General features: G+C 38.9%; 1 protein-coding gene across 1 annotated transcript in view; it reads left to right on the forward strand.

Moving 5' to 3' along the window:
- Nucleotides 1–23824, forward strand: part of LOC139125266 (sortilin-related receptor-like) — a 71595-nt gene that overhangs the window by 13625 nt on the left and 34146 nt on the right. Inside the window, exons 2-9 of the mRNA XM_070691356.1 lie at nt 4202–4444; nt 13201–13362; nt 14369–14436; nt 16595–16775; nt 17974–18078; nt 18976–19151; nt 20381–20588; nt 21051–21236. Of these exons, the coding sequence (XP_070547457.1) occupies nt 4202–4444; nt 13201–13362; nt 14369–14436; nt 16595–16775; nt 17974–18078; nt 18976–19151; nt 20381–20588; nt 21051–21236 (1329 nt within the window). The remainder of the gene's footprint in view (nt 1–4201; nt 4445–13200; nt 13363–14368; nt 14437–16594; nt 16776–17973; nt 18079–18975; nt 19152–20380; nt 20589–21050; nt 21237–23824) is intronic.

Consider the following 23824-nt stretch of genomic DNA (forward strand, 5'->3'; position numbering starts at 1 on the left):
AACACGTAGGAAATGTCTCGCAATGTCAACAGTTCAGAACAACTACATTTCATACAAACCGGGATGACTGTTATGGCCGTCTCGCTTCAGGACGGCCGGAGGTCAAATATCAACAGTTTAAAGGGGCTTTTTGGCAGTCAAACGCTTGAAAATTCACAAAATACACTTCAATTTAACCGAATCCTTACAAATTTCTCAATCTTGCATGTTTTGGACTTCGAAAACCTTAACCTCGGGTTCCATGTCGAGAGTTAGGCATCACACAGTGCCGCCATCTTGGCCGCCGATACGTTCGAAGTTCACTATCGCGATCGATTTGGTCACCAAATCGCGTCATTTTTCCATAAAATATTCTCAAAAAAACTGTAAAATCTATCATTTCTATCACCCAGAGGGCAGTAGCTTGGCATAATATAGTTGTCTTCCGTGTCTACGGCATGGTAAGCTTTCAAAACGTACGTACATGTTTCGTTCAATGCACTGTGGCCGTATCCGCGTACGGGTGAAACTGCAGACCTGATTAAATATTCATGAAAACCGCTGACCTCTTTTGAAGAAAGTTCGCATAAATTACTGGAATTTTCGATTGTTAGGCTGCATGATGTCATTATTTTAGTCCTTATATGGTACTAAACTGGGTTCAAAGGGTCAGGAATACCCTCCTTCTGGCTGAGTTCGGCAATGCATAGCTAAGTTAGGCATAAGCATAGAACGCAATCACTGTCGGTTTATATACCGACGTGGCGCTGAGAGCGAGAATGCCGTGTCGGTTTATAAACCGACGCGGCACTTTAAGGGTTAAAGTACGGGGTCGGTAAGTTTACTGGGATGTGTTTTACGTGTTCAGCAGCTTCGCAAGGTGTACACCAGCAACAGATATTGCTGCGTCCCAAGGGACGCGTGGTTTAGTTTTTGAGGGGTCCTGCGTCCGGTTTTATGCGTAAAGGACGCAGAAATGCGCGTCATGTAAAACCCTGCTGTTAGCATGTCATAATGGGTTGGTGCACACTGTCCGTTCACCATGTTGGTGCTGTAAATCAAAGTGTATTTGTCTGTATCTCTCATTGTCATTCTTTTCAAAGCGTAGTCTCTTTTTGAAAGTGGTTGTTGTGGGAACACCACTTGATGCTATGTTTGGGATGCCTCGGGTCATTTAAGGTCACTAGAGTTCACTTAAGGTCAACTTAACATTGTATCAGCTATCAAAGTGAGAGTTTGTTTTGCATTGGTTTTGGTCGTAACAACTCTTGAACTTTCAAATCGTCAGCAGTTACACAAGTCTTTTGACAGTTTAATGTTATTTGTTGTGAGATTTTGGTGTTACAGTGGCAAAACCAAAAACTTATGTTGGTTTTTAAAGCCTTTCCCTTAAAGGAAATCTATTTAAAGAGGCTGTAAAATGGTTTGTATCAGATTTTAATCAATACTATAATTTATCATCCTTACAGCTTACAGTTCAGCTAACACTGGCTTCACAAAAGAAGTGGAAAAACATTATTATTGCTAGAAATGAACTGCAGTTTGAATTTGACACATTTTTGCATTCTTCTAAATGTTTAGAAGTGAAACGTTTCTTTGAAATGTTTGTGTATTGTTTTGTGAAAACAAAGGGACAAGCCGTAGATCTTTCATCACCATCACCATTTCAAGAACTACATGTATTGTACAGTAGAAGAAATTATTCAAGTTTGTTTTAACAAATATTGTGCCAAAGTTGGTCTGATGTCACATGTATTGCATTAGTTTACATGGGATGTCACATATAGTATTAGTTTACATGGGGGAAAAGTAACTGGAAATAATTGAAAGTGGTCACTGTGTTGCTTAGATGCAGTTTGTGAATGATTTTTGAACACTTTCATAATTTCCTTTATGCCCTACCAAGTGTGTGATTTTTGACAATAAAGGGATTCCCAGTAACATGGCTTGGCCATGTTATGATATGGTTTTACTAAATACACATTCTGTCTGTAACGCAATGTTCTCCCTAGAGCCATTGTAGCAAGACAAAGAATCTCATCAACACAACAGGATTACTTTTCTTGTCATGAAATATACTACAGTGTTCTCCCCAGGATTTTGAAATAGGGTGGCGGCTAATTTGCATATTAATTTGCATAATATTTACATATAATTTACATATCATTTGCATGATTATTGCATATGTATCATGGGATCTCTACTTGCAACTGCAACTACACTGAAGACATCTTACTTTTAATACAAGACGCATTTGCTTTACATGATCATTATTTTTATTAACATTCTCAAACAGAGGACATCAAAAACTTAATCATAAATTGTAACAACATATTGGACAGGCAGAATAACACTCCACACACCAGAACCATTCAGGCCTTCATGTTCAACTTCTGACATGCCCTGCATAGCATTCCTAAAAGAAAAGACGAAAAGGTCACTTTGTACAATATCAAAAGTATCCGGACACTTCGATTTTACCCCCGAGTTTTTGCCTCCTTGGGTCTGGTTGTGACACGAAAGTTTATGTAATCTTACCAGCCACAAAAAAATGACACCGCAAATATAATTTTGTAGTTGTTATTTTCGGTTGATAGTGTGGCAATATTTGCCATAAAACGTAAAACGAAGGAATGCGACGATGATTTACAAAACGCTGTAGCCGTTCGTTCCAGTGAAAATTGTTATTGAAGCCCTACAGCCATAAACGTAAACAGACATGAAACAAAATCATGAATGGCCGCCGCCATGCACGATAGATTCTAGAGAGACATAGCAATTATCAACACTCACAAGTTACGGTGGCATTTGAAACCTAAAATAACTTTCTAGAATAGGAGACCTACATTGTTCCCTTGAAAGGATGAGAGATATCAGAAACCACGCCGAACCGAACGATCTCTGCGTTCTCACTTTGAACTGTTAGTTAGTACTCTCCTCCAGTCATACAGTGCTCGGATCGGCACGAGCGCCCTCGAAACACACCGATCAATTTTGACAATACACGACGCAAGGTTTTGACGAAAGACATTTATCGAACCGATCTGACATTTAGTTTATTAAAATCGCGAAAAAAATGTCAAGACAACTAGTCCCATGACAGGACGAATGAATAAAACTCAAAACACGTCTCGAACGATATCACATGATTGACGGATAGTAAACAATAACAAGAAATGGCCGCCATTGAACACGTGCTACGATTGCATTTGGAAGTAAAGTGAAATCGCGTTTTCGTACACTTAAATAGGGCGATCTCTTATTTTTTAATCATTAGAGTTAAGTTTTGCCCTCAAACTGGTGAACGGGGAGTGAAATTTGCGGGTAATCGGCCGCATGCCGAACACAAAAACTATGTTTACGTATTTAAATTTTATACGTAGTACAGGCTGTACAGTAATCTGAGTAAACGAAAACGGGCGACTGTATTTATTTCACCTACCTTTTTCATCTGGAGTTACAATCAACCATGGAAATAATTTTTTCCATGTCTGGGTCAACACCAGTTACTCTTCTCTTGTTCTGTGATGATGGTGAGTTCACGGCCTTTCATGTTCACGGCAAAAGTCTTTGAAGTACTTTATCCGTACCCTTACCGCCATCCTTGTCACCCCCCAGGCCAAGTAATCAGCGTTGCCGCTGGCCGCGGTGACAACGTCTTTTAATTGAACGTCTTTTATTTACGTCGGTAAATGGTTTACACCATCAAATTGCGTTTATCACACCTTCAAAATTAAGATTCTTTGAAATTGAACTTGACAAAACGAGGTGTAAACGTGATAATTAGGGCCTATAGAACGTAAACAAAAAGAGGACAATGAACAGGACGTTCAAACAACGAATGTCGGTGAAAATGAAAAGATTTTTACAAAGAACGGGGCCGTGATCACAGAGTGGCGGGCCAAGTGGTAAGCGTGGCGGCCTTGATTAAAGCGTGGCGGGTGTGGCCGTAAGCGTGGCGGCACCGCCACGCTATTTGTCCGCTGGGGAGAACACTGTACTATCCAGGGAGAATATGTACTCTGTGTTGATAGTAGATGTGGATTGAATCTTGTAAAGTTTATGATTGAATGTAGATGCATGTTTTATCGACTAGTATTTCACCATATTTGTATCACATCTTAATACAAAACTGACTGATACAAGTAAACACACCAAAACAACAACTTTGTCTGTTGAGTTCCTCCTAATGCCAGACATCATTATTGGTGTGTTTTCACAGACTAAATATGAGCTATCTGATGATCATCACAATGAAATGGTAGTTCACTGGGCTGGGGCAGGCAGTGACGTCATTGTAGCTTTGACCAGAGACATGGAACCCAGTGCTCTCTCCACAAGTCAAGTCTACATTTCTTCGGATTATGGTCAGACTTTTCAAGCCAAGCAGGATAAAATGAAGTTAACCAATGGTGGAAACTCAATTATTGATAAGTTTTACCACAGTGAAGCTGATAACAGTCGGGTAAGATCTCTCATTTTTTACATCCACAGAGCAGACATTCTATCAAGCAGATGGAATTTATTTTCTAAGTGAACTTTAAAGCCTTAATTTTGCTCTGTTCTGTTTTGCAAAGTGTATTCACTTTAATACATGTGTATGTACAGTACATTCAGGCCTACATGTAGCTATAATCAAGTATTGCAATGTGTATGTACAGTACATTCAGGCCTACATGTAGCTATAATCAAGTATTGCAATGTGTGTGTAAAGTACATTCAGGCCTACATGTAGCTATAATCAAGTATTGCAATGTGTGTGTACAGTACATTCAGGCCTACATGTAGCTATAATCAAGTATTGCAATGTGTATGTACAGTACATTCAGGCCTACATGTAGCTATAATCAAGTATTGCAATGTGTGTGTAAAGTACATTCAGGCCTACATGTAGCTGTAATCAAGTATTGCAGTGTGTGTGTACAGTACATTCAGGCCTACATGTAGCTATAATCAAGTATTGCAATGTGTGTGTAAAGTACATTCAGGCCTACATGTAGCTATAATCAAGTATTGCAATGTGTGTGTACAGTACATTCAGGCCTACATGTAGCTATAATCAAGTATTGCAAAGTGTATGTACAGTACATTCAGGCCTACATGTAGCTGTAATCAAGTATTGCAATGTGTATGTAAAGTACATTCAGGCCTACATGTAGCTATAATCAAGTATTGCAATGTGTGTGTACAGTACATTCAGGCCTACATGTAGCTATAATCAAGTATTGCAATGTGTGTGTACAGTACATTCAGGCCTACATGTAGCTGTAATCAAGTATTGCAATGTGTATGTACAGTACATTCAGGCCTACATGTAGCTATAATCAAGTATTGCAATGTGTATGTACAGTACATTCAGGCCTACATGTAGCTATAATCAAGTATTGCAATGTGTGTGTGTACAGTACATTCAGGCCTACATGTAGCTATAATCAAGTATTGCAATGTGTGTGTAAGTACGTTCAGGCCTACATGTAGCTATAATCAAGTATTGCAATGTGTGTGTGTACAGTACATCAGGCCTACATGTAGCTGTAATCAAGTATTGCAATGTGTGTGTGTACAGTACATTCAGGCCTACATGTAGCTATAATCAAGTATTGCAATGTGTGTGTGTACAGTACATTCAGGCCTACATGTAGCTATAATCAAGTATTGCAATGTGTGTGTACAGTACATTCAGGCCTACATGTAGCTATAATCAAGTATTGCAATGTGTGTGTACAGTACATTCAGGCCTACATGTAGCTGTAATCAAGTATTGCAATGTGTGTGTACAGTACATTCAGGCCTACATGTAGCTATAATCAAGTATTGCAATGTGTATGTACAGTACATTCAGGCCTACATGTAGCTATAATCAAGTATTGCAATGTGTGTGTGTACAGTACATTCAGGCCTACATGTAGCTATAATCAAGTATTGCAATGTGTGTGTGTACAGTACATTCAGGCCTACATGTAGCTATAATCAAGTATTGCAATGTGTGTGTACAGTACATTCAGGCCTACATGTAGCTATAATCAAGTATTGCAATGTGTGTGTACAGTACATTCAGGCCTACATGTAGCTGTAATCAAGTATTGCAATGTGTGTGTACAGTACATTCAGGCCTACATGTAGCTATAATCAAGTATTGCAATGTGTATGTACAGTACATTCAGGCCTACATGTAGCTATAATCAAGTATTGCAATGTGTGTGTGTACAGTACATTCAGGCCTACATGTAGCTATAATCAAGTATTGCAATGTGTGTGTAAAGTACATTCAGGCCTACATGTAGCTATAATCAAGTATTGCAATGTGTGTGTGTACAGTACATTCAGGCCTACATGTAGCTGTAATCAAGTATTGCAATGTGTGTGTGTACAGTACATTCAGGCCTACATGTAGCTATAATCAAGTATTGCAATGTGTGTGTGTACAGTACATTCAGGCCTACATGTAGCTATAATCAAGTATTGCAATGTGTGTGTACAGTACATTCAGGCCTACATGTAGCTATAATCAAGTATTGCAATGTGTGTTGTACAGTACATTCAGGCCTACATGTAGCTATAATCAAGTATTGCAATGTGTATGTACAGTACATTCAGGCCTACATGTAGCTATAATCAAGTATTGCAATGTGTGTATGTACAGTACATTCAGGCCTACATGTAGCTATAATCAAGTATTGCAATGTGTGTGTGTACAGTACATTCAGGCCTACATGTAGCTATAATCAAGTATTGCAATGTGTGTGTGTACAGTACATTCAGGCCTACATGTAGCTATAATCAAGTATTGCAAAGTGTATGCTATTAGTGCAAGATGCGGGGTATAATGATATTCAAATATGCAGATTACACTAATGAGCATTGTTTCGGTATTAAAATTCTATGTTAATGACCCTTAATCACTGTGGAATATTCATGTACCTCGGATCTTGCATTGTATAAGTGTATGTACAGTACATTCAGGCCTACATGTAGCTGTAATCAAGTATTGCAATGTGTATGTACAGTACATTCAGGCCTACATGTAGCTATAATCAAGTATTGCAATGTGTGTGTACAGTACATTCAGGCCTACATGTAGCTGTAATCAAGTATTGCAGTGTGTGTGTACAGTACATTCAGGCCTACATGTAGCTGTAATCAAGTATTGCAATGTGAATGTAAAGTACATTCAGGCCTACATGTAGCTGTAATCAAGTATCAGTTCGTTGCCACTCTTAATTTGGAGGGTCGTTTTCGAACGACTGCGCATGCCCAGATCTCCACTCGATTACGTCACTGACTTCGAAGTCTTCGTGTCTGGTTTGGGACATCAGCTAATTTCGGCCTTTGTTTTAACACTATGCAAGGCCCAGTTAGGAAAAATTCGGTCGTGGTTAACCTCGTGACTATACCTCACTACAACATCATGGCAGCAAGAGAGCATGATAAGTCGTAATTCTCCAACTTTCGAGCTTTCTGTTTGACGTAGTGCGATCGTCACCTCAATGTTTTCAGTATCGGCAGTGACAGGTCAAGCACCTGCAGTTCAAAAATGTCCCATTTTCGCGTACTTATGTGTTTGTGAGCAATGTCATTCAAGTTATTCAATCGATAAATATAGATGAACAAAGGATGGCAGTTTCATTGAGCTACGTTGATGGGGGACGTTGGGGGACATTTTTGAAAATCGGTTACCCTTCCAAATTGTATTCGTTTAGCCTGGTCAAGCCAGCGAAATTGATGATCGCCAAACTGTGGATGGTTCAAAGACTTTGGAAGTGCAGATTTTTGATAAAGAGCTATGTTTATTGACTGAATGTTCCAAGTTGTCTTTCCCGGGGTTGAGGCATTTATCAAACTTCATAAGATTATTTCCAAATACCCCACACTAGGGTAGTACGTGGGTAGGGGTTGACATTGACTTCGTACTTTCCACTGTCCCTTATAAAGTTAAACCACATCGTAAATATGTTAAGCTTCAGCATGCTCGAGATACAGGTTTTAATACAGATACACTGCTGTTAGTCAAACACGTGTATGTCACACATTCAGAACCGACCTAGACACATTGGGCACGGAGTGAAATCAGTTACTTTGCACGTCGCCTTCAAGTTCAAGTTCAACTTAATTCGCATTCCGAAACTTCATCATTATAATACATACAGTGATAATACCAATGAATTGTCCCCGGGAATTTACCAATGAATGGGCGCTCAGTTATGAACACGGACGAAAATGTACGGCAAAGTGAACATTGAGGTCTAAATCAGCTTGAAATTGGTGTGTAAACAACCTTTTTACCTTCGCTAAGTGATCGGTCCCGGCATTATTAGCCTACCGGGTACCAGTCAACTCGCACCTTTTCCAACCCGCCCAGAACCAACTCGCCCGATTCCAACTCGTCCGATTCCAACTCGCCCGATACCGACTCGCCCGATGCCAACTCGCCCGATACTTTTTTGCAATTTTTATGAGTAGGACCTACTTGGTACGTAAAAAAAAAAGTTTTATTTCTTAAAACAGCCTACAAGAAATATTTCTAATATTTAGAACCATAGGTGCGGCTAGGGCTTGAAATATGTTCCAACGCGGAAAAGTTTTTATTTGCGAACTTCATGTTTAGCAAATCTCTTGAGAGAATATATTTCGTTCGGTTTCTTTACGTATAGGGAAAGTTACTGCAGTTACTGGCTCATGTCTTTAGGAACAGTAGGACCGTCTTTTACGAGTTACTGGCTCGGCATGAAAATAGCTGGCCTCTAGCTCTGCATGGCAGGGCTGTGTGTTACCGGCGTTATACGGCCTCCCACCACATGGGCAGAGCTAGCTGGCCTCGGGCCATCGGGTTTGCGTACATGGAATCTACAACTACATCTCAAACAACAAGCAACTTGGCATAGGGCGAGTTGGAATCGGGCGACTTGGTATCGGGCGAGTTGGAATTGGACAAGTTGGTTCTGGGCGGGTTGGGAAAGGTGCGAGTTGACTGTAATTCGTTACCCGGCTGCACTGTGGCCGGTCATCGTCCATTTCCGCGTCAGATAACGTAGGCAACACGTACGTACATAGATTCCCACTGTAATCTGTTTGATGCATTCTGGGATTGAATACGCATGCGCATATCAAAGTTCACCGAGGTCATCCAATCTGCGATTGCGCAAACGACCCTCCAAATTTAGAGTGGTAACGAACTGAGTATTGCAATGTGTGTGTAAAGTACATTCAGGCCTACATGTAGCTGTAATCAAGTATTGCAATGTGTATGTACAGTACATTCAGGCCTACATGTAGCTGTAATCAAGTATTGCAGTGAACCTGTCAATTGCGGACACCATTGGGAATGACTTTACTGTCCGTTGTTTGGAGGTGTCTGTAATTGTGAAACTCATTAATATTCATGAATGGACACACGTCTGTTTTCTTGCAGTTTCATGTTTACAAACACGGACACTCGTAATGCATGTACGACCAAACCTACCGCACACAGCACACAAAATACGAAGAACAAATAAAGTTACGTTTTACTTGAAAAGTACATGTACGTGTACTGTAATTTATTTTACCAATAAAGACAGATAACACTCACGAAGATATACAGTACAATAAAAATGAAACATGTTTTCATTGAAAGGAAAGTTCATCGTATTGTTGACGTACTACGAAACAGTGTTCAAGGAAAAAAAAAACTCATATTGAAATTGCACAGATTTTTCGGATTCTCTTGACATGCTTTACACATTTAAAGATGAGTGTTCAAGTTGTTTGAAAGTTTGTTGACTACGGGGCGCTGAAAAACTTGTGGAGTGTTGTTGTTTAGCTGCATGATGACGGTTGGCGATTGCTTTCTGTAGTTCTTCCTCGATGGTAACAAGACTGTCGATGATATGTGGATGCTTGTCCAATGCGAATGCTGATGTTGCCGATCAACCTCAGAGCATCCGACGATGATTTCACTGGCTGCGGATCTTCATTTTCTTTGTCTCCTTGCTGATCGTCGTCGCAGTCACTACCATCGTTTTCACCTCGTCGGTCACGGAGAAATTCCTCTTCCCAACCGTCGCCTACACCAGCATCGGTCGGGACTTCACTGTCGACATTGACAAAGTCCGAAGAACGTAGAAGTTGAGTGATACCAAGGGCACGGCCAGTTGCTGTAACAAGACGGTCTAGCTCTGTGTCTTCATTCACTTCATCGGCTTCATTTGCAGCGTTGGTAGGAAACCCAGCTTTCCTGAAGCAGCTCGTAATAGTCTCTGCAGTCACTTCATTCCATGAACGACCAATCCAGTGACAGGCGTCAAGGACGTTGACGGTTCTTGCGATTTCATTTGCAGACAGCGATTCATCTTCTGCTTTTGACAAAACAGCGCGAAGAAGTCTCTTTCGGTAGGTTTTCTTCATGGCTGCAATGATACCCTGGTCGAGCGGTTGAAGTTTTGACGTTGTTTTCGGAGGGAAAAAAATCAGCTTCGTGTTTGTGAGACGGACGGCATTTGGAGGATGGGTTGGAGCGTTGTCAATAAACATCAGGACTTTGCGCTTCTGTTGCCGCATCTTCCTATCGAAATCTCGAAGCCAGTCGGTGAAAAGTTCTGTGGTCATCCATGCCTTTTTATTGTTTCGCCACAAAACTGGGAGAGAGTTCAGATTAACGTTGTTGAAGCACCTTGGTTTTGCTGCTTTCCCGATGACAATTGCTTTCAGTTTCTCAGTGCCGTTCATATTCGTACAAAGGACGGCTGTAATGCGATCTTTCGATTTCTTCCCACCCTTGCAATCTTCACCCTTCGCTGCATACGATTTGTCAGGAAGGGCGCGGTAAAAAACGCCGGTCTCGTCCATATTAAAATGTCCCTGGGTGAATAACCTTCGATGAGATGGGGAAGTCGCGCTGTCCATGAGTCTACTGTTTCTTGGGGCACATCGGCACTTTCACCGCTCACTTTGTGAAATGATAGGTTGTTTCGCTTACTGAAGCTCTCGAGCCAACCGTTTGAAGCTTTGAACTCAGGCTTGTTCAGTTGCTCTGCATAGATGAGTGCTTGTTCTGTATCATCGGGCCTGATAGCGGGATTGACTGAGTTCTTTTCTTTTTGAACCACTCCCATACTAGTGCGTTCAACTCTTCGTATTCTGTGCGGACACAGAGTCTCTTTCGGCTGCCTTCTCGGTTGCATTCGTATTCTTGCAAAATCGTCTCTCTGTTTTGCAGAATAGTGCTGGCTTGAGTTTTACCGATACTGAACTCAATAGCAATTTGTCGACAGCTGAGTTTTCTGGAGTCTGCAGCTCGGATAACTTCAACTTTACGGTCGAGGGTGAGTTCGATACGCTTACGCTTGATAGACATGTTGATGCTCGATGATTGCGATCTAGAATGTCGCCAACTTGCACTTTTGGTCGGATTTTATACGTTATTTCTCCAGATATCAAAGAGTCGCCGACATTAAAAACAATCACTTACAAGGTTGAACCTTCTTTGTCCATGCGGTTGAATTTATTATTGGTTTCAAAAGAACTTTGAATATATTAGCGCCATGAGACAATAAAAAAAGGGACGACCAATGAAATCATTTGAATTTGAGTCAATCACGGCTCTGTCGGTTTATGCACAGTGAAGCCGGTCGTGTCACTCAACTTGATTGACGTTTAAAAAGAAAATTTGTATCATGTTTATCATACAAAAAGACCCAAGTGCAAGTGTGGCGTAGCAAAGTCTGAGTAGCGGGAAAAAACTCCATGGAAACTGCATAAATTATGATAACGACTATCCGATTTCTGCTTACCGTACGTACCGTATCTGTTAGCATGGCTGTAGATAGGCGCAAAAACAGACACTGCACTGATCGGTACCGAGCTTAGCCGATCGCGATGTGGACGCTATCAAAACCAGCATTTAGTATCTGATACATAACATTCAATGACGATGTAAATGAAAGAAATAAGTGAAATTTAATTCATTTATGTGTTTTATTATGATATATCCACAGTTGCGAGTGTAGTGATACGTACCGGCCGCCGCGTACTATGCCAATTATTCTATGCATAGTACGCGGCGGCCGGTACGTATCACTACACTCGCAACTGTGGATATATCCGAGTGTGGTTAGTGGCGAACCATGTCACCATACGCGATGTAGAAACGTGGACTATGCAACTTCGTGCAAATCTGTCAGTCATCGTCCATGCTTTTCCAAGGTGTAATTTACACCATGTGGTTCGACATCAGTTCAATCACCTTCGCTGTGCCTTGTCGGCAGTCAAAACAATACGAAGGTGTCATCCGCCAGCGTGTCCGTTTGCGTTAAAAACAGGCAGGCCATTGTTTGTCCGTAATGGCTGTGACAAACTGGACAAACTAATCTTTGATCTTCCGATATACAGAAATACGTGACAAGTGTCCGCAACAAAGTGATAAGTATCTGTCCGTAATTGTCAGGTTCATAACAATAGGAAACACACGCTTTGTATCAAAGAGCTGTCCGCTTTCCACAATTCAAAGGTGTCCGCTTTTGTCAGGCTGCCGACCTATTGTTTGTAATAACAGCCGTTCGGGAATAAACACAGTGTCCGTAAATGAGAGGTGTCCGCATTTGTCAAGTGTCCATAAGGACAGGTTTCAGTGTATTGCAATGTGAATGTACAGTACATTCAGGCCTACATGTAGCTGTAATCAAGTATTGCAATGTGTGTGTAAAGTACATTCAGGCCTACATGTAGCTATAATCAAGTATTGCAACGACACATTTAGTTTCAATATCAAAATATTGAAGGAGTAATATATTGACCTAATTAAGCTTCACATTAATATGACAAGGATGATATCCAAATGACTGTATTGAAACAGTCCAATGATAAACACTCACTCCAACTCTGACCTCTGACCTCAAGGTATTTTCCTATCAACACTTTTAGATTATCAATCAGCTATGAATAAATTAAAATCTTGGCATTCATTGCCGGCAACACTTTGAAAACACTCTGCAGTTGAATTCTGTTCTGCAGCCATTTCAACTTGTATTGAAAACAGTCTACTTCTGTGATTGGTCATATCTCCACATGTGTGAGATTTACAGCCAATGGTAGATCCTCACACAAAATTATGAAAATACAATGGTTGACATGATGATCATGGGTAATATCGTCTGAAAAAAAGACTCATGTTGTGATTTCATCCAATACCACAAGGTATCAGCCAAGACTTACTGTATGTATGTACATGCCTCATTTGTCTTGCAGTACATCTTCACAGACGTCATCCATTCAGAAATCTGGGTGATGAGAAATTTTAACGATGAATTCAGTAACGTGCAGCCTGGTTTCAAGCCAACTCTGCTATCTACGCACAAAACAGATGCAAATGTGGTCCTTGGTATGGACTCTGATGACCCATCAAAGAAGGTAAGATAGTCAGTTTGTGTGAAGGAATTGTGTTACTTTCTATTTCTTTATCTCCCCACCTTTCCCTGAATTGGCCGACATGTAGTTTGTACAACTGCCAAGTTGTCTGGCAGCTACACCATCGGGTAGAAGTTTCATAGATATTTCTCTTCAAAATTTCTGAGTGTGGTGATTGTTAGACTCCTCTCTAATCATTTGTACATGAAGAATTTCTCACCTTTATTACTTAGTTTACCAGCTGTAAAATACATTATCACTGTATGAGCCTTTACATTATGCAATAATAATAATAATAATAATAATAATAATAATAATAATAACGGGTTCTTATATAGCGCACATATCCACAAGTACATGTGCTCAAGGCGCTTTACAATTATTATTACCCCTGGTCACTAGACCTGATATGATACCACTCAACTCCCTGGGGAGCAAACAACAGCTCACATGTGCAGCCAATAAGCGCAGCAGAGCTAAACGCACACATTACAACCACTGTCCTACCAGGTACCCATCACTCCTGGGTGGGGAGAAGCAATGAGGAATAAAGTGCCTTTCTCAAGGACACAACACCATAGCCATGCCGGGGCTCAAACTCACCATCCTGTGATCGTGCGTCCACTGCTCTAGCCACTGGCCCATGATACCTCCATGTACCAATACCAACCCTTCTTGTGTCATCCCATTGTTTGTGATGAGATGATTCAAAATCTACATTCTAATCCATTGATTTGAAATGATCAGGTGCAAACAGTCTTGAATATTTGAGACATGCCAGCATGTCCTACTAGACAATAGAGATTACTCTTCTGATTGGGTAAACTCCCCTGAAATTTCCAGCCCACTTCTAATTCTGATGAATGGATAACAAATTGACCCTTTCCATGAATATACAGAGACAACACAACCCTAGGTTAATATCAGGCTGTTCCATGACTGGCATAGATAGGAAACTAATTGGTTAGTGTCATACGCTTGATGTCAGTTTCTGTCTCTTCTGTTGTAGCTGTGGAAGTCAGAAGACTTTGGAGAGACTTGGCATGTGATGCAGGAAAATGTCAAATCATTTTGGTGGTAAGTGTGTCACGTCTGTCTCACCTTGCGTATATTTTGGTGGTAAGTGTGTCACGTCTGTCTCAGCTTGTGTGTATTTTGGTGGTAAGTGTGTCACGTCTGTCTCACCTTGCGTATATTTTGGTGGTAAGTGTGTCACGTCTGTCTCACCTTGCGTATATTTTGGTGGTAAGTGTGTCATGTCTGTCTCAGCTTGTGTATATTTTGGTGGTAAGTGTGTCACGTCTGTCTCACCTTGCGTATATTTTGGTGGTAAGTGTGTCACGTCTGTCTCGGCTTGCGTATATTTTGGTGGTAAGTGTGTTACGTCTGTCTCAGCTTGCATATATTTTGGTAGTAAGTGTGTCACGTCTGTCTCACCTTGCGTATATTTTGGTGGTAAGTGTGTCACGTCTGTCTCACCTTGCGTATATTTTGGTGGTAAGTGTGTCACGTCTGTCTCAGCTTGTGTATATTTTGAATAACTTGATATTTGATGCAGGAAAATGTCAAATCATTTTGGTGGTAAGTGTGTCACGTCTGTCTCGGCTTGCGTATATTTTGAATAACTTGGTATTTAGTCTATGTCAAACATTTAGGTGTATCAGAGTGTTAGACTGGGGCAATGTTTCATTTAGGTTGCACAGTTGTATGGTTTGTGCATGTTTGCAAGCTATGTATGTCTTCAATAAACATATGGAAGATTCTCAGTCCGTTGGTATGACAAGATGACAGTATTGTGCAATTACAAAAGACTGCATGTGTAAAAGTACTCGCTGGTATCCATCCATGACGAGGCAACAATGTACATACACACATTTTAAAATGTAACTTGTCCCTAACATGTGACACAAATTTTACTTTTTATGCCAAGTAACTGTCCAACAGATGTCACATTGTATAGTTTTCATGCCTGCCTTTGTGATGTTTATGAGATGAACAACTTTTTGTTTCTTATCAACCTCATGTATGCATGAAGATCTGAAAGTGCATGAATTGACAGATCTCAAAGTTCTGTCAAATATCTCCTATCTGTCTTGAAGTCATGGCCAGGGGGAGCATTGATCCTTTCACTGTGGCATCTTGGATGAAATACTGAGTTCAGATTTGAGATGTCTGTATCTTTTATCTTTACCGTACTCGTCCGATTATAAGCCCCTGCTCGTGTATAAGCCCCCCCTACTGATTTTGGAGGATTTTAGAAAATGCATTACATCCGTGTATAAGCCCCTACCCTAGTGTAACTCAAATACAGAAAGGTTAGGAGAGTATATTTGGTCATTTAACTTGGTAAAATTACTTTTAGATAATAAAGAAACTATTAAAAGATGTTAAAACAATGGGAAACTGGAGTTCCCTTGACAATATCGTAAGGAAAATGACACGTTTTTCCAGTACTATCTTGATTCTTTGACCCTGCTCACCCCCGTCGCCTAAATAGAATAGTCTCACTCATGTCCGCCTTTGTTTATTTTCAGTCACGGCCATGATGTTTTCATGCTTGAAACATGCAATTTCTTTTGTTTGAAGCAATTATCCTTTCATTTGTGAAGACTTTTCCTGGTGACTATTACAATTTCCACTGCTATGTTGTTGTTTTCACAAGATGTAGACAGTTTGATACTGGAATATTGAGTTGCCTTTCAGTGTAGGCAATGCATGCCTGTTTACATTACTGACCCTGTTGATCAGCAGCATACATGACGTCTTTGTTTCAAGTTTGGGGTTTTTTCGATGCTGAAATTTCACCAAAATGTCACTTCTGTATTCAGAGATTGTACAATCAATTTCTTTGGATGTGTAAGTCGATTTTTAAGGCGATAGAAAGATCCAGTGGCATTGAAAAAAATCGTGCATAAAATTAGCATAAATTAAGCGTCCATGCCAGATAACATGGGGTTGCTCGAGTATAAGCCCCTCCCCTAGTTTTACTGCTGTTTAGTGTTGCCAAACCGGGGGCTTATACTCAGACGAGTACGGCAAATCTAGATATAAACATCATTTTGAATGAATTAAAAGTTATCTCAAGCTATACAAGGAAAGCAGTACGTCTTTCAAGATTTGTAAAAGACAAAATAAGAATCACATTTCTCAGATATGCCAAGGTACTTACGGTACTGATCCCAGTCATCTAATGAATTCTGACAATTGAAGTTTCCTTTTTCCATTAATATTCCAGGGGAGCAGACGGATATGATCCGCCGGAGAGGGTGTATGTTGAACGTCAGGAACCTGGCAGGAAGTCGTCCATAATCTATTCTGATGACTATTTTGACTATGAGAGTAGTGACCATGAAGTCATCGCTGAAGTTGAAGACTTTGAACTCAATGATGAGTATATGTTTGCTACAAGGAAAAATGTAAGTACAGAATGAACTTTGTTTTATGATTGACATTATAAAGTATTTGTTCAGGATATGAACGCGCTAGCCAAAGCTTTTGAAATGGTTATAGTTCTTAAGGTAGTATGCGCCTCAAAAGTGAAAGACTAAAGCTTTTGCTCAAACTTTCCTGAATGAAACTTTTAACCGTTCTCTGACCAAATCAACAATAAAAATTGGGGGTCACCGTGGAAAACTTTGAATCAGCAAAACAAATTACCTAAAATTTTGGGATAGTTCAAATTTAAAATGGCCGCCATTCCTGTGTTTACTGTATAGGGGAAAATTAAAGTTAGGATTTTTAAAAAATTAAGCCAGCAAGCGTTTTTCTTTCTGCAAGACCTTTAAAATGAGCTGTCACAAGTTGTAGATCAGAAAAGAACTGTGGAAATTTGAGAGTCCGACTATCTGTTCCTGAGGTGTGTTTTACTTTAAAATTCACTACAAATTAAAGAGGCTATATGATCCATACTAATCATTTTGATATAAAATGTTTCCATTGCTAAACAGATTGCAAGGTAGGGGTGTCTATGTGTGAGACGTTTCAGAGGTTTTGACTAATTTCTGCATTCTTATAAAAAAGAATGTGATACATTTCTGTCTTTGGGACATTGTCATTATAATTTTCATAAATTATGCATACAGTGATAAAGATCTGACTATCAACTACCAATCCTCTTTCTCCCAAGTGTTATTTATTTCTATGGTTTGTCTATGGAGCCTGGTAGAAAGAGAATTAAATTTTGAAATGTGCAATCATTTTACCATACTATTGCTGCACTTCCCAGTTTATTAGAAGTCCTTCAAACATTGCAAGCCAATAAAAATAATCAATGTAAATACTGAAGATGACATCAAAACTGTTGCATATTAAAATGGTGTAAAAGGTACCTTTTAAGTGCATGCGTTGTTAATGTAAACTTTGTGAAAAACAAACAGGTTGATCTGGAATTCTACATAGTCATCCAACTTGAGTGGGCTGTGGAACACTACAATGTGTGAGGGCGCTTCTCCCATACATAGCAATCCATTGGCATGTGGATGAAATTCTCATCTGTTTGAAGTTGTCATGAAAACAAGACAGACCTAGTCTACTGTGACTACATCTTTGCATTGAACACTACTCACTACCTTGTCTCTTACTGTTTTCCTCTATTCATGCAAATTTCTTAAACAGGTTGTGTACGGTAACCGAGAGACCAACTACACTCTAACACTGTGGGTATCCCATGAAAGGGGACCATTTCAGCAGGCCCAGTTTCCATCAAGACTTCTCAGCTTGGTAAGTCTGCTAGTATTTCATCACCTGTTTAATTAATCTCAGTTTTCAAACTCTCACTGATCAAGCAAGTGGAAGGAGAAATAAATCATTTGTTAGACCACAGTCCCTCCACACACCGGTTGGGAAATGTGTATCGTTTTAACGTGTGAAGTACCGGATTAGGGATTGTATGTGCATTATGGTTTAGCATCCATATTTCATACCCATTCTCGTTGTGTTCTCTGGAACATTTGTTACCAGAACCACTGATATGTACTTAAATATGTGAAGCCTGCATCAACTATTTCAAAAAAATGAACAATCCATTAGGTTTTGGAGAGGTCGGTCATTTGGTTTTGTTGTTTTGATTTCCGTAAAACAAAATGGCGGTTACGGTAGCTCGCCTGCATTGCCATGCAGTAAACAACGTTTTTCTCACTTTACCAGTCACCTAATGATAAACATTTATGACATCATGTATCACATGAAATGTGGTGATTATTTCGTTGTGGGGTGGATTGTATTCAAACCGCAATGAAGCCTTACAATTACAAACACAGACATCTTTATGTCAAACCATAAGGCGCATTGTAACAATAGGGACCCAGGCGTTTGCCAACCGGTGTGTGGAGAGACTGTGGCTAGACTGCTGGCGATGGTTTCACTGTCTACAATGATCAGACTGATTTAGTCAACTATGTGCCAATTTTCCTTGAACTGACAGATAAACAATTTCTGATAAGTATACATCATAAGCTTACTCATGTTAAACTTCAACCTTACACTAGAGGGTCTGTTTCCAAAGTATATGTCTCCCTAGGATGGCCATGATACATAAAATAGGAGAATAAGACCCAGTGTTCTATAAATGTAACATATATTCAATCCCATTCTAAAGTGTGTGATTCTGTTTTCCAGGATTTCTACATAGCGGATGCGTCAGAACACCAAGTGTTTGTCTGTGTGAACCACAACAAAACGTCAGCTGTAACTCACCTCTACATCTCAGAATCTGCCGGCATTGAGTTCTCATTGTCACTGGAGAATGTTGTCTACTTCAGTCCTGAAGGTCCCGGTAAAGACACTTGGTTGAGGTATGGATAGTTATCTGTAGAGATACATGGACATCTCAGTGTTTTCACTGAGGTTTAACCATTTAGTTACCGTATCTACCCTTTTAGCGCCAAAGTCAAATTTTGTCACCTTTATCATATGTACACCAGTCAATATTTTCCTAATTTTTTGCTAAAATTTTGATAAAAATCTGTAGCCAATGAAATATAACGTCCATGTGGTCCAAAGTTATGAAAAAATTACATAAAAATTCATAAAATCGGTAAAATGTTGCATCTAAATTTTTGGCGGGAAAAATTACAGCGCCCAAAGGGTTGATATGATGTTATGCTTTTAATGGCTTTTGCAAATTTACTGGATGCTCGACTTAATACACAAAGTAAAAACCATTTTGCAGAATCACCGGTACATAGGGAAATGATTTAGAATTCAGGTACCTATTCTGCTGTTCCTAGTTTTATTCACATAACAATGGTAGCCTTGGTGTGTACATGATTGAATCATCTGTAAAATTTACCGAAGTAGTGCCCTTGGTACAAATCCTTCATCTGACAAGTCTGCATGGTTGCAACAATAAAAAATATTTCTGCAACTCCTCAATGAAACTGAATTCTGAAACCTTCGTGTTACTCCATTTAGTTGAAGGTTAGTAGTTATCAGAATCACTTGTAATATAAAAATGAAAGTCTGTGTAATATGTCCATTGTTAATTTCAACTTTCAGTTGTCAAAAATAACTTGTGCATAGAAAGCTGTGTTGGCAAGTCATTAAAGTACGGTAACTGGAAAATACATCATAAGTAACACTTTGCAAATTTTGGTACTTTGGAAAGAAATTGCCTTAAATGAACCAATATCAAAATGGCCACAATCCCTATGTTAACCAGACGTTGAAAACAATACTTACTGCAAGAGCTTTGAAATGAGTCCATATCCGCTGTGGATCAGAAAGATATTGTAAAAATTTGAGAGTTTGAATACTAGGACCTTGTCCGTTTTTTATTGCCTTAAAGATATACAGTCACCTGTAATCTAAATATGCCCATATATGGTCAAAGGGGCGTTCTTAGGTATTCAAAATGCCCATGTGAGGGTGCTGTTTTTAAGAATCGGCAACCCGCTTAAAATCTGTGATTTGTTAGATTTTCTCTTTCCATGGTAACTGTGGCAAAATTGGAACAGGTGACAGTATACCTTTAAGCTATGCCGTGATATTTTTACTGACAGATGATGATTTTTGTCTTGAATAGCTATTACGCAGACACGCCATTTGCTGAAATCCACAAGGTAGAAGGTATGAGGGGTATCTACATAGCTTCACAGTTCAACAACACAAACGCTGGATTCCTCGAAGAAAACATGGTATCCCTGATAACATTTGACAAAGGAGGTGTATGGGAGAAAGTGATGCCGCCCTCTAGAGACAGTAAGGGCAAACCCTTTCCTGAGTGTGACAGGGTACGTTTTCTACCTATTAACTGGAAAAGTACACAGTAAGGAGTTAGTGGATTAGGATAATTGCATGAATGTGGTGTTGACGTATGAACTTGGCTGTATAAGGATTTGCAAGAAAATGTGTGTTCATACACTGAACTTACCCTTTTTAGTGCAATCGTCAAAACTGGCTGCACTTTCAAAAATGAAGCTGCAGAAATATGTTTCTGCTGCTTATGTTGGGCACAGTGAGGAAAGTTTTTAAAATTGTCACACCATGCACCATTATCTGTAGCCATTCTGGCCAAAAACAAGTAATATATTTATTATTCAGTACGTTTGGATGCCATATTATCTACAAAATAGGGATGGATCTGCTATGCCAATATTTTCATTGATGATAATATGTCCGTCAAGAAAGTGTAAAATAAATTTGATTTAAATTCATGTCCAAGTCAAATTTTGATGTGCCTTTTTTGTCTGTAGAATCCCAGGTGTTCACTTCACTTGACTCAGAAGTTCAGTCAGTTATATCCTGGTTCTAGAAGATACCCAATCATGTCCAAACAGTCGGCCCCTGGTCTCATTATGGCCACTGGATCTGTCGGTGAAACCATGAAACAAAATCCCAGTGTGTTTTTGTCAACTACTGCTGGTGTCGAGTGGTTTGAAGTGAGTATTTCAAACTTCTGGATGAATGTCATCATGTTTCAATCATTTAGTTTGTAAAACTATCGTTTATAGCATACTAGTTAAGTGTATTATAATGTTGGTGTATGTGTTCACAGTGTTAGTGTATGTGCTTACAATGTGTTTGTTTGTAGTTATATGCCTTTGCATAACCTATGTGAATGTGTATGTGTTTATGAATTTGTATGTGTCATGTGGATGTGAATCTCTTGGTTTTTGTGTCTGTGTGTCTACGTCTGTATGTATATATGTATGTATGTATACATGTATGTATGTATGTATGTATGTATGTATGTATGTATGTATGTATCAAAGGCTGGATGTATGTATGTATTTATGTATGTATGGATGGATGTATGTATGTATGTATTATGTATGTACGGACGGATGGATGGCGGGCTGGACAGATGGATGGATGTACATATGTATGTATGGATGTATGTATGAATGTATGTACCATGTATGTATGGATGGATGGATGGATGGATTGATGGATGTATGTCTGGATGTCTGTCTGTATGTATGTATTTATATACATGTATGTATGTATTTATGTCTGTACTTATGTATGTATGTACGTATGTATCTATGTATGTATCTATGTATGTATGTGTCTGTGCATGTCTGATAAAACCGTCAATCAATCCATCCCTTCTTCATATTCATCACATATATGATGTCAGCATTTGGAGTTTGACTATTTTCCTCAACTTCTCTATTGTCACACCATTGTCTATAGTTTGACTATTTTCCTCAACTTCTCTATTGTCAAACCATTGTCTATAGTTTGACTATTTGCCTCAACTTTTCTATTGTCAAACCATTGTCTATAGTTTGACTATTTTCCTCAACTTCTCTATTGTCAAACCATTGTCTATAGTTTGACTATTTTCCTCAACTTCTCTATTGTCAAACCATTGTCTATAGTTTGACTATTTTCCTCAACTTCTCTATTGTCAAACCATTGTCTATAGTTTGACTATTTTCCCTCAACTTCTCTCTTGTCAAACCATTGTCTATAGTTTGACTATTTTCCCTCAACTTCTCTATTGTCAAAGCATTATCTATAGTTTGACTATTTTCCTCAACTTCTCTATTGTCAAACCATTGTCTATATTTTGACTATTTTCCTCAACTTCTCTATTGTCAAACCAGTCTATAGTTTGACTATTTGCCTCAACTTTTCTATTGTCAAACCATTGTCTATAGTTTGACTATTTTCCTCAACTTTTCTATTGTCAAACCATTGTCTATAGTTTGACTATTTTCCTCAACTTTTCTATTGTCCAAACCATTGTCTATAGTTTGACTATTTGCCTCAACTTTTCTATTGTCAAACCATTGTCTATAGTTTGACTATTTTCCTCAACTTTTCTATTGTCAAACCATTGTCTATAGTTTGACTATTTTCCTCAACTTTTCTATTGTCCAAACCATTGTCTATAGTTTGACTATTTTCCTCAACTTTTCTATTGTCCAAACCATTGTCTATAGTTTGACTATTTTCCCTCAACTTCTCTATTGTCAAAGCATTATCTATAGTTTGACTATTTTCCTCAACTTCTCTATTGTCAAACCATTGTCTATAGTTTGACTATTTTCCTCAACTTTTCTATTGTCAAACCATTGTCTATAGTTTGACTATTTTCCTCAACTTTTCTATTGTCAAAGCATTGTCTATAGTTTGACTATTTTCCTCAACTTTTCTATTGTCAAACCATTGTCTATAGTTTGACTATTTTCCTCAACTTTTCTATTGTCAAAGCATTGTCTATAGTTTGACTATTTTTTTTCCTCAACTTTTCTATTGTCCAAACCATTGTCTATAGTTTGACTATTTTCCCTCAACTTTTCTATTGTCAAAGCATTGTCTATAGTTTGACTATTTTCCTCAACTTCTCTATTGTCAAAGCATTATCTATAGTTTGACTATTTTCCTCAACTTCTCTATTGTCAAACCATTGTCTATAGTTTGACTATTTTCCTCAACTTCTCTATTGTCAAAGCATTATCTATAGTTTGACTATTTTCCTCAACTTCTCTATTGTCAAACCATTGTCTATATTTTGACTATTTTCCTCAACTTCTCTATTGTCAAACCAGTCTATAGTTGACTATTTGCCTCAACTTTTCTATTGTCAAACCATTGTCTATAGTTTGACTATTTTCCTCAACTTCTCTATTGTCAAACCATTGTCTATAGTTTGACTATTTTCCTCAACTTTTCTATTGTCAAACCATTGTCTATAGTTTGACTATTTTCCTCAACTTTTCTATTGTCAAACCATTGTCTATAGTTTGACTATTTTCCTCAACTTTTCTATTGTCAAAGCATTGTCTATAGTTTGACTATTTTCCTCAACTTTTCTATTGTCAAACCATTGTCTATAGTTTGACTATTTTCCCTCAACTTTTCTATTGTCAAAGCATTGTCTATAGTTTGACTATTTCCTCAACTCTCTATTGTCAAAGCATTATCTATAGTTTGACTATTTTCCTCAACTTCTCTATTGTCAAACCATTGTCTATAGTTTGACTATTTTCCCTCAACTTCTCTATTGTCAAAGCAT

Source organism: Ptychodera flava (assembly GCF_041260155.1).
Source record: "Ptychodera flava strain L36383 chromosome 3 unlocalized genomic scaffold, AS_Pfla_20210202 Scaffold_25__1_contigs__length_14229661_pilon, whole genome shotgun sequence".
Lineage (NCBI taxonomy): Eukaryota > Metazoa > Hemichordata > Enteropneusta > Ptychoderidae > Ptychodera > Ptychodera flava.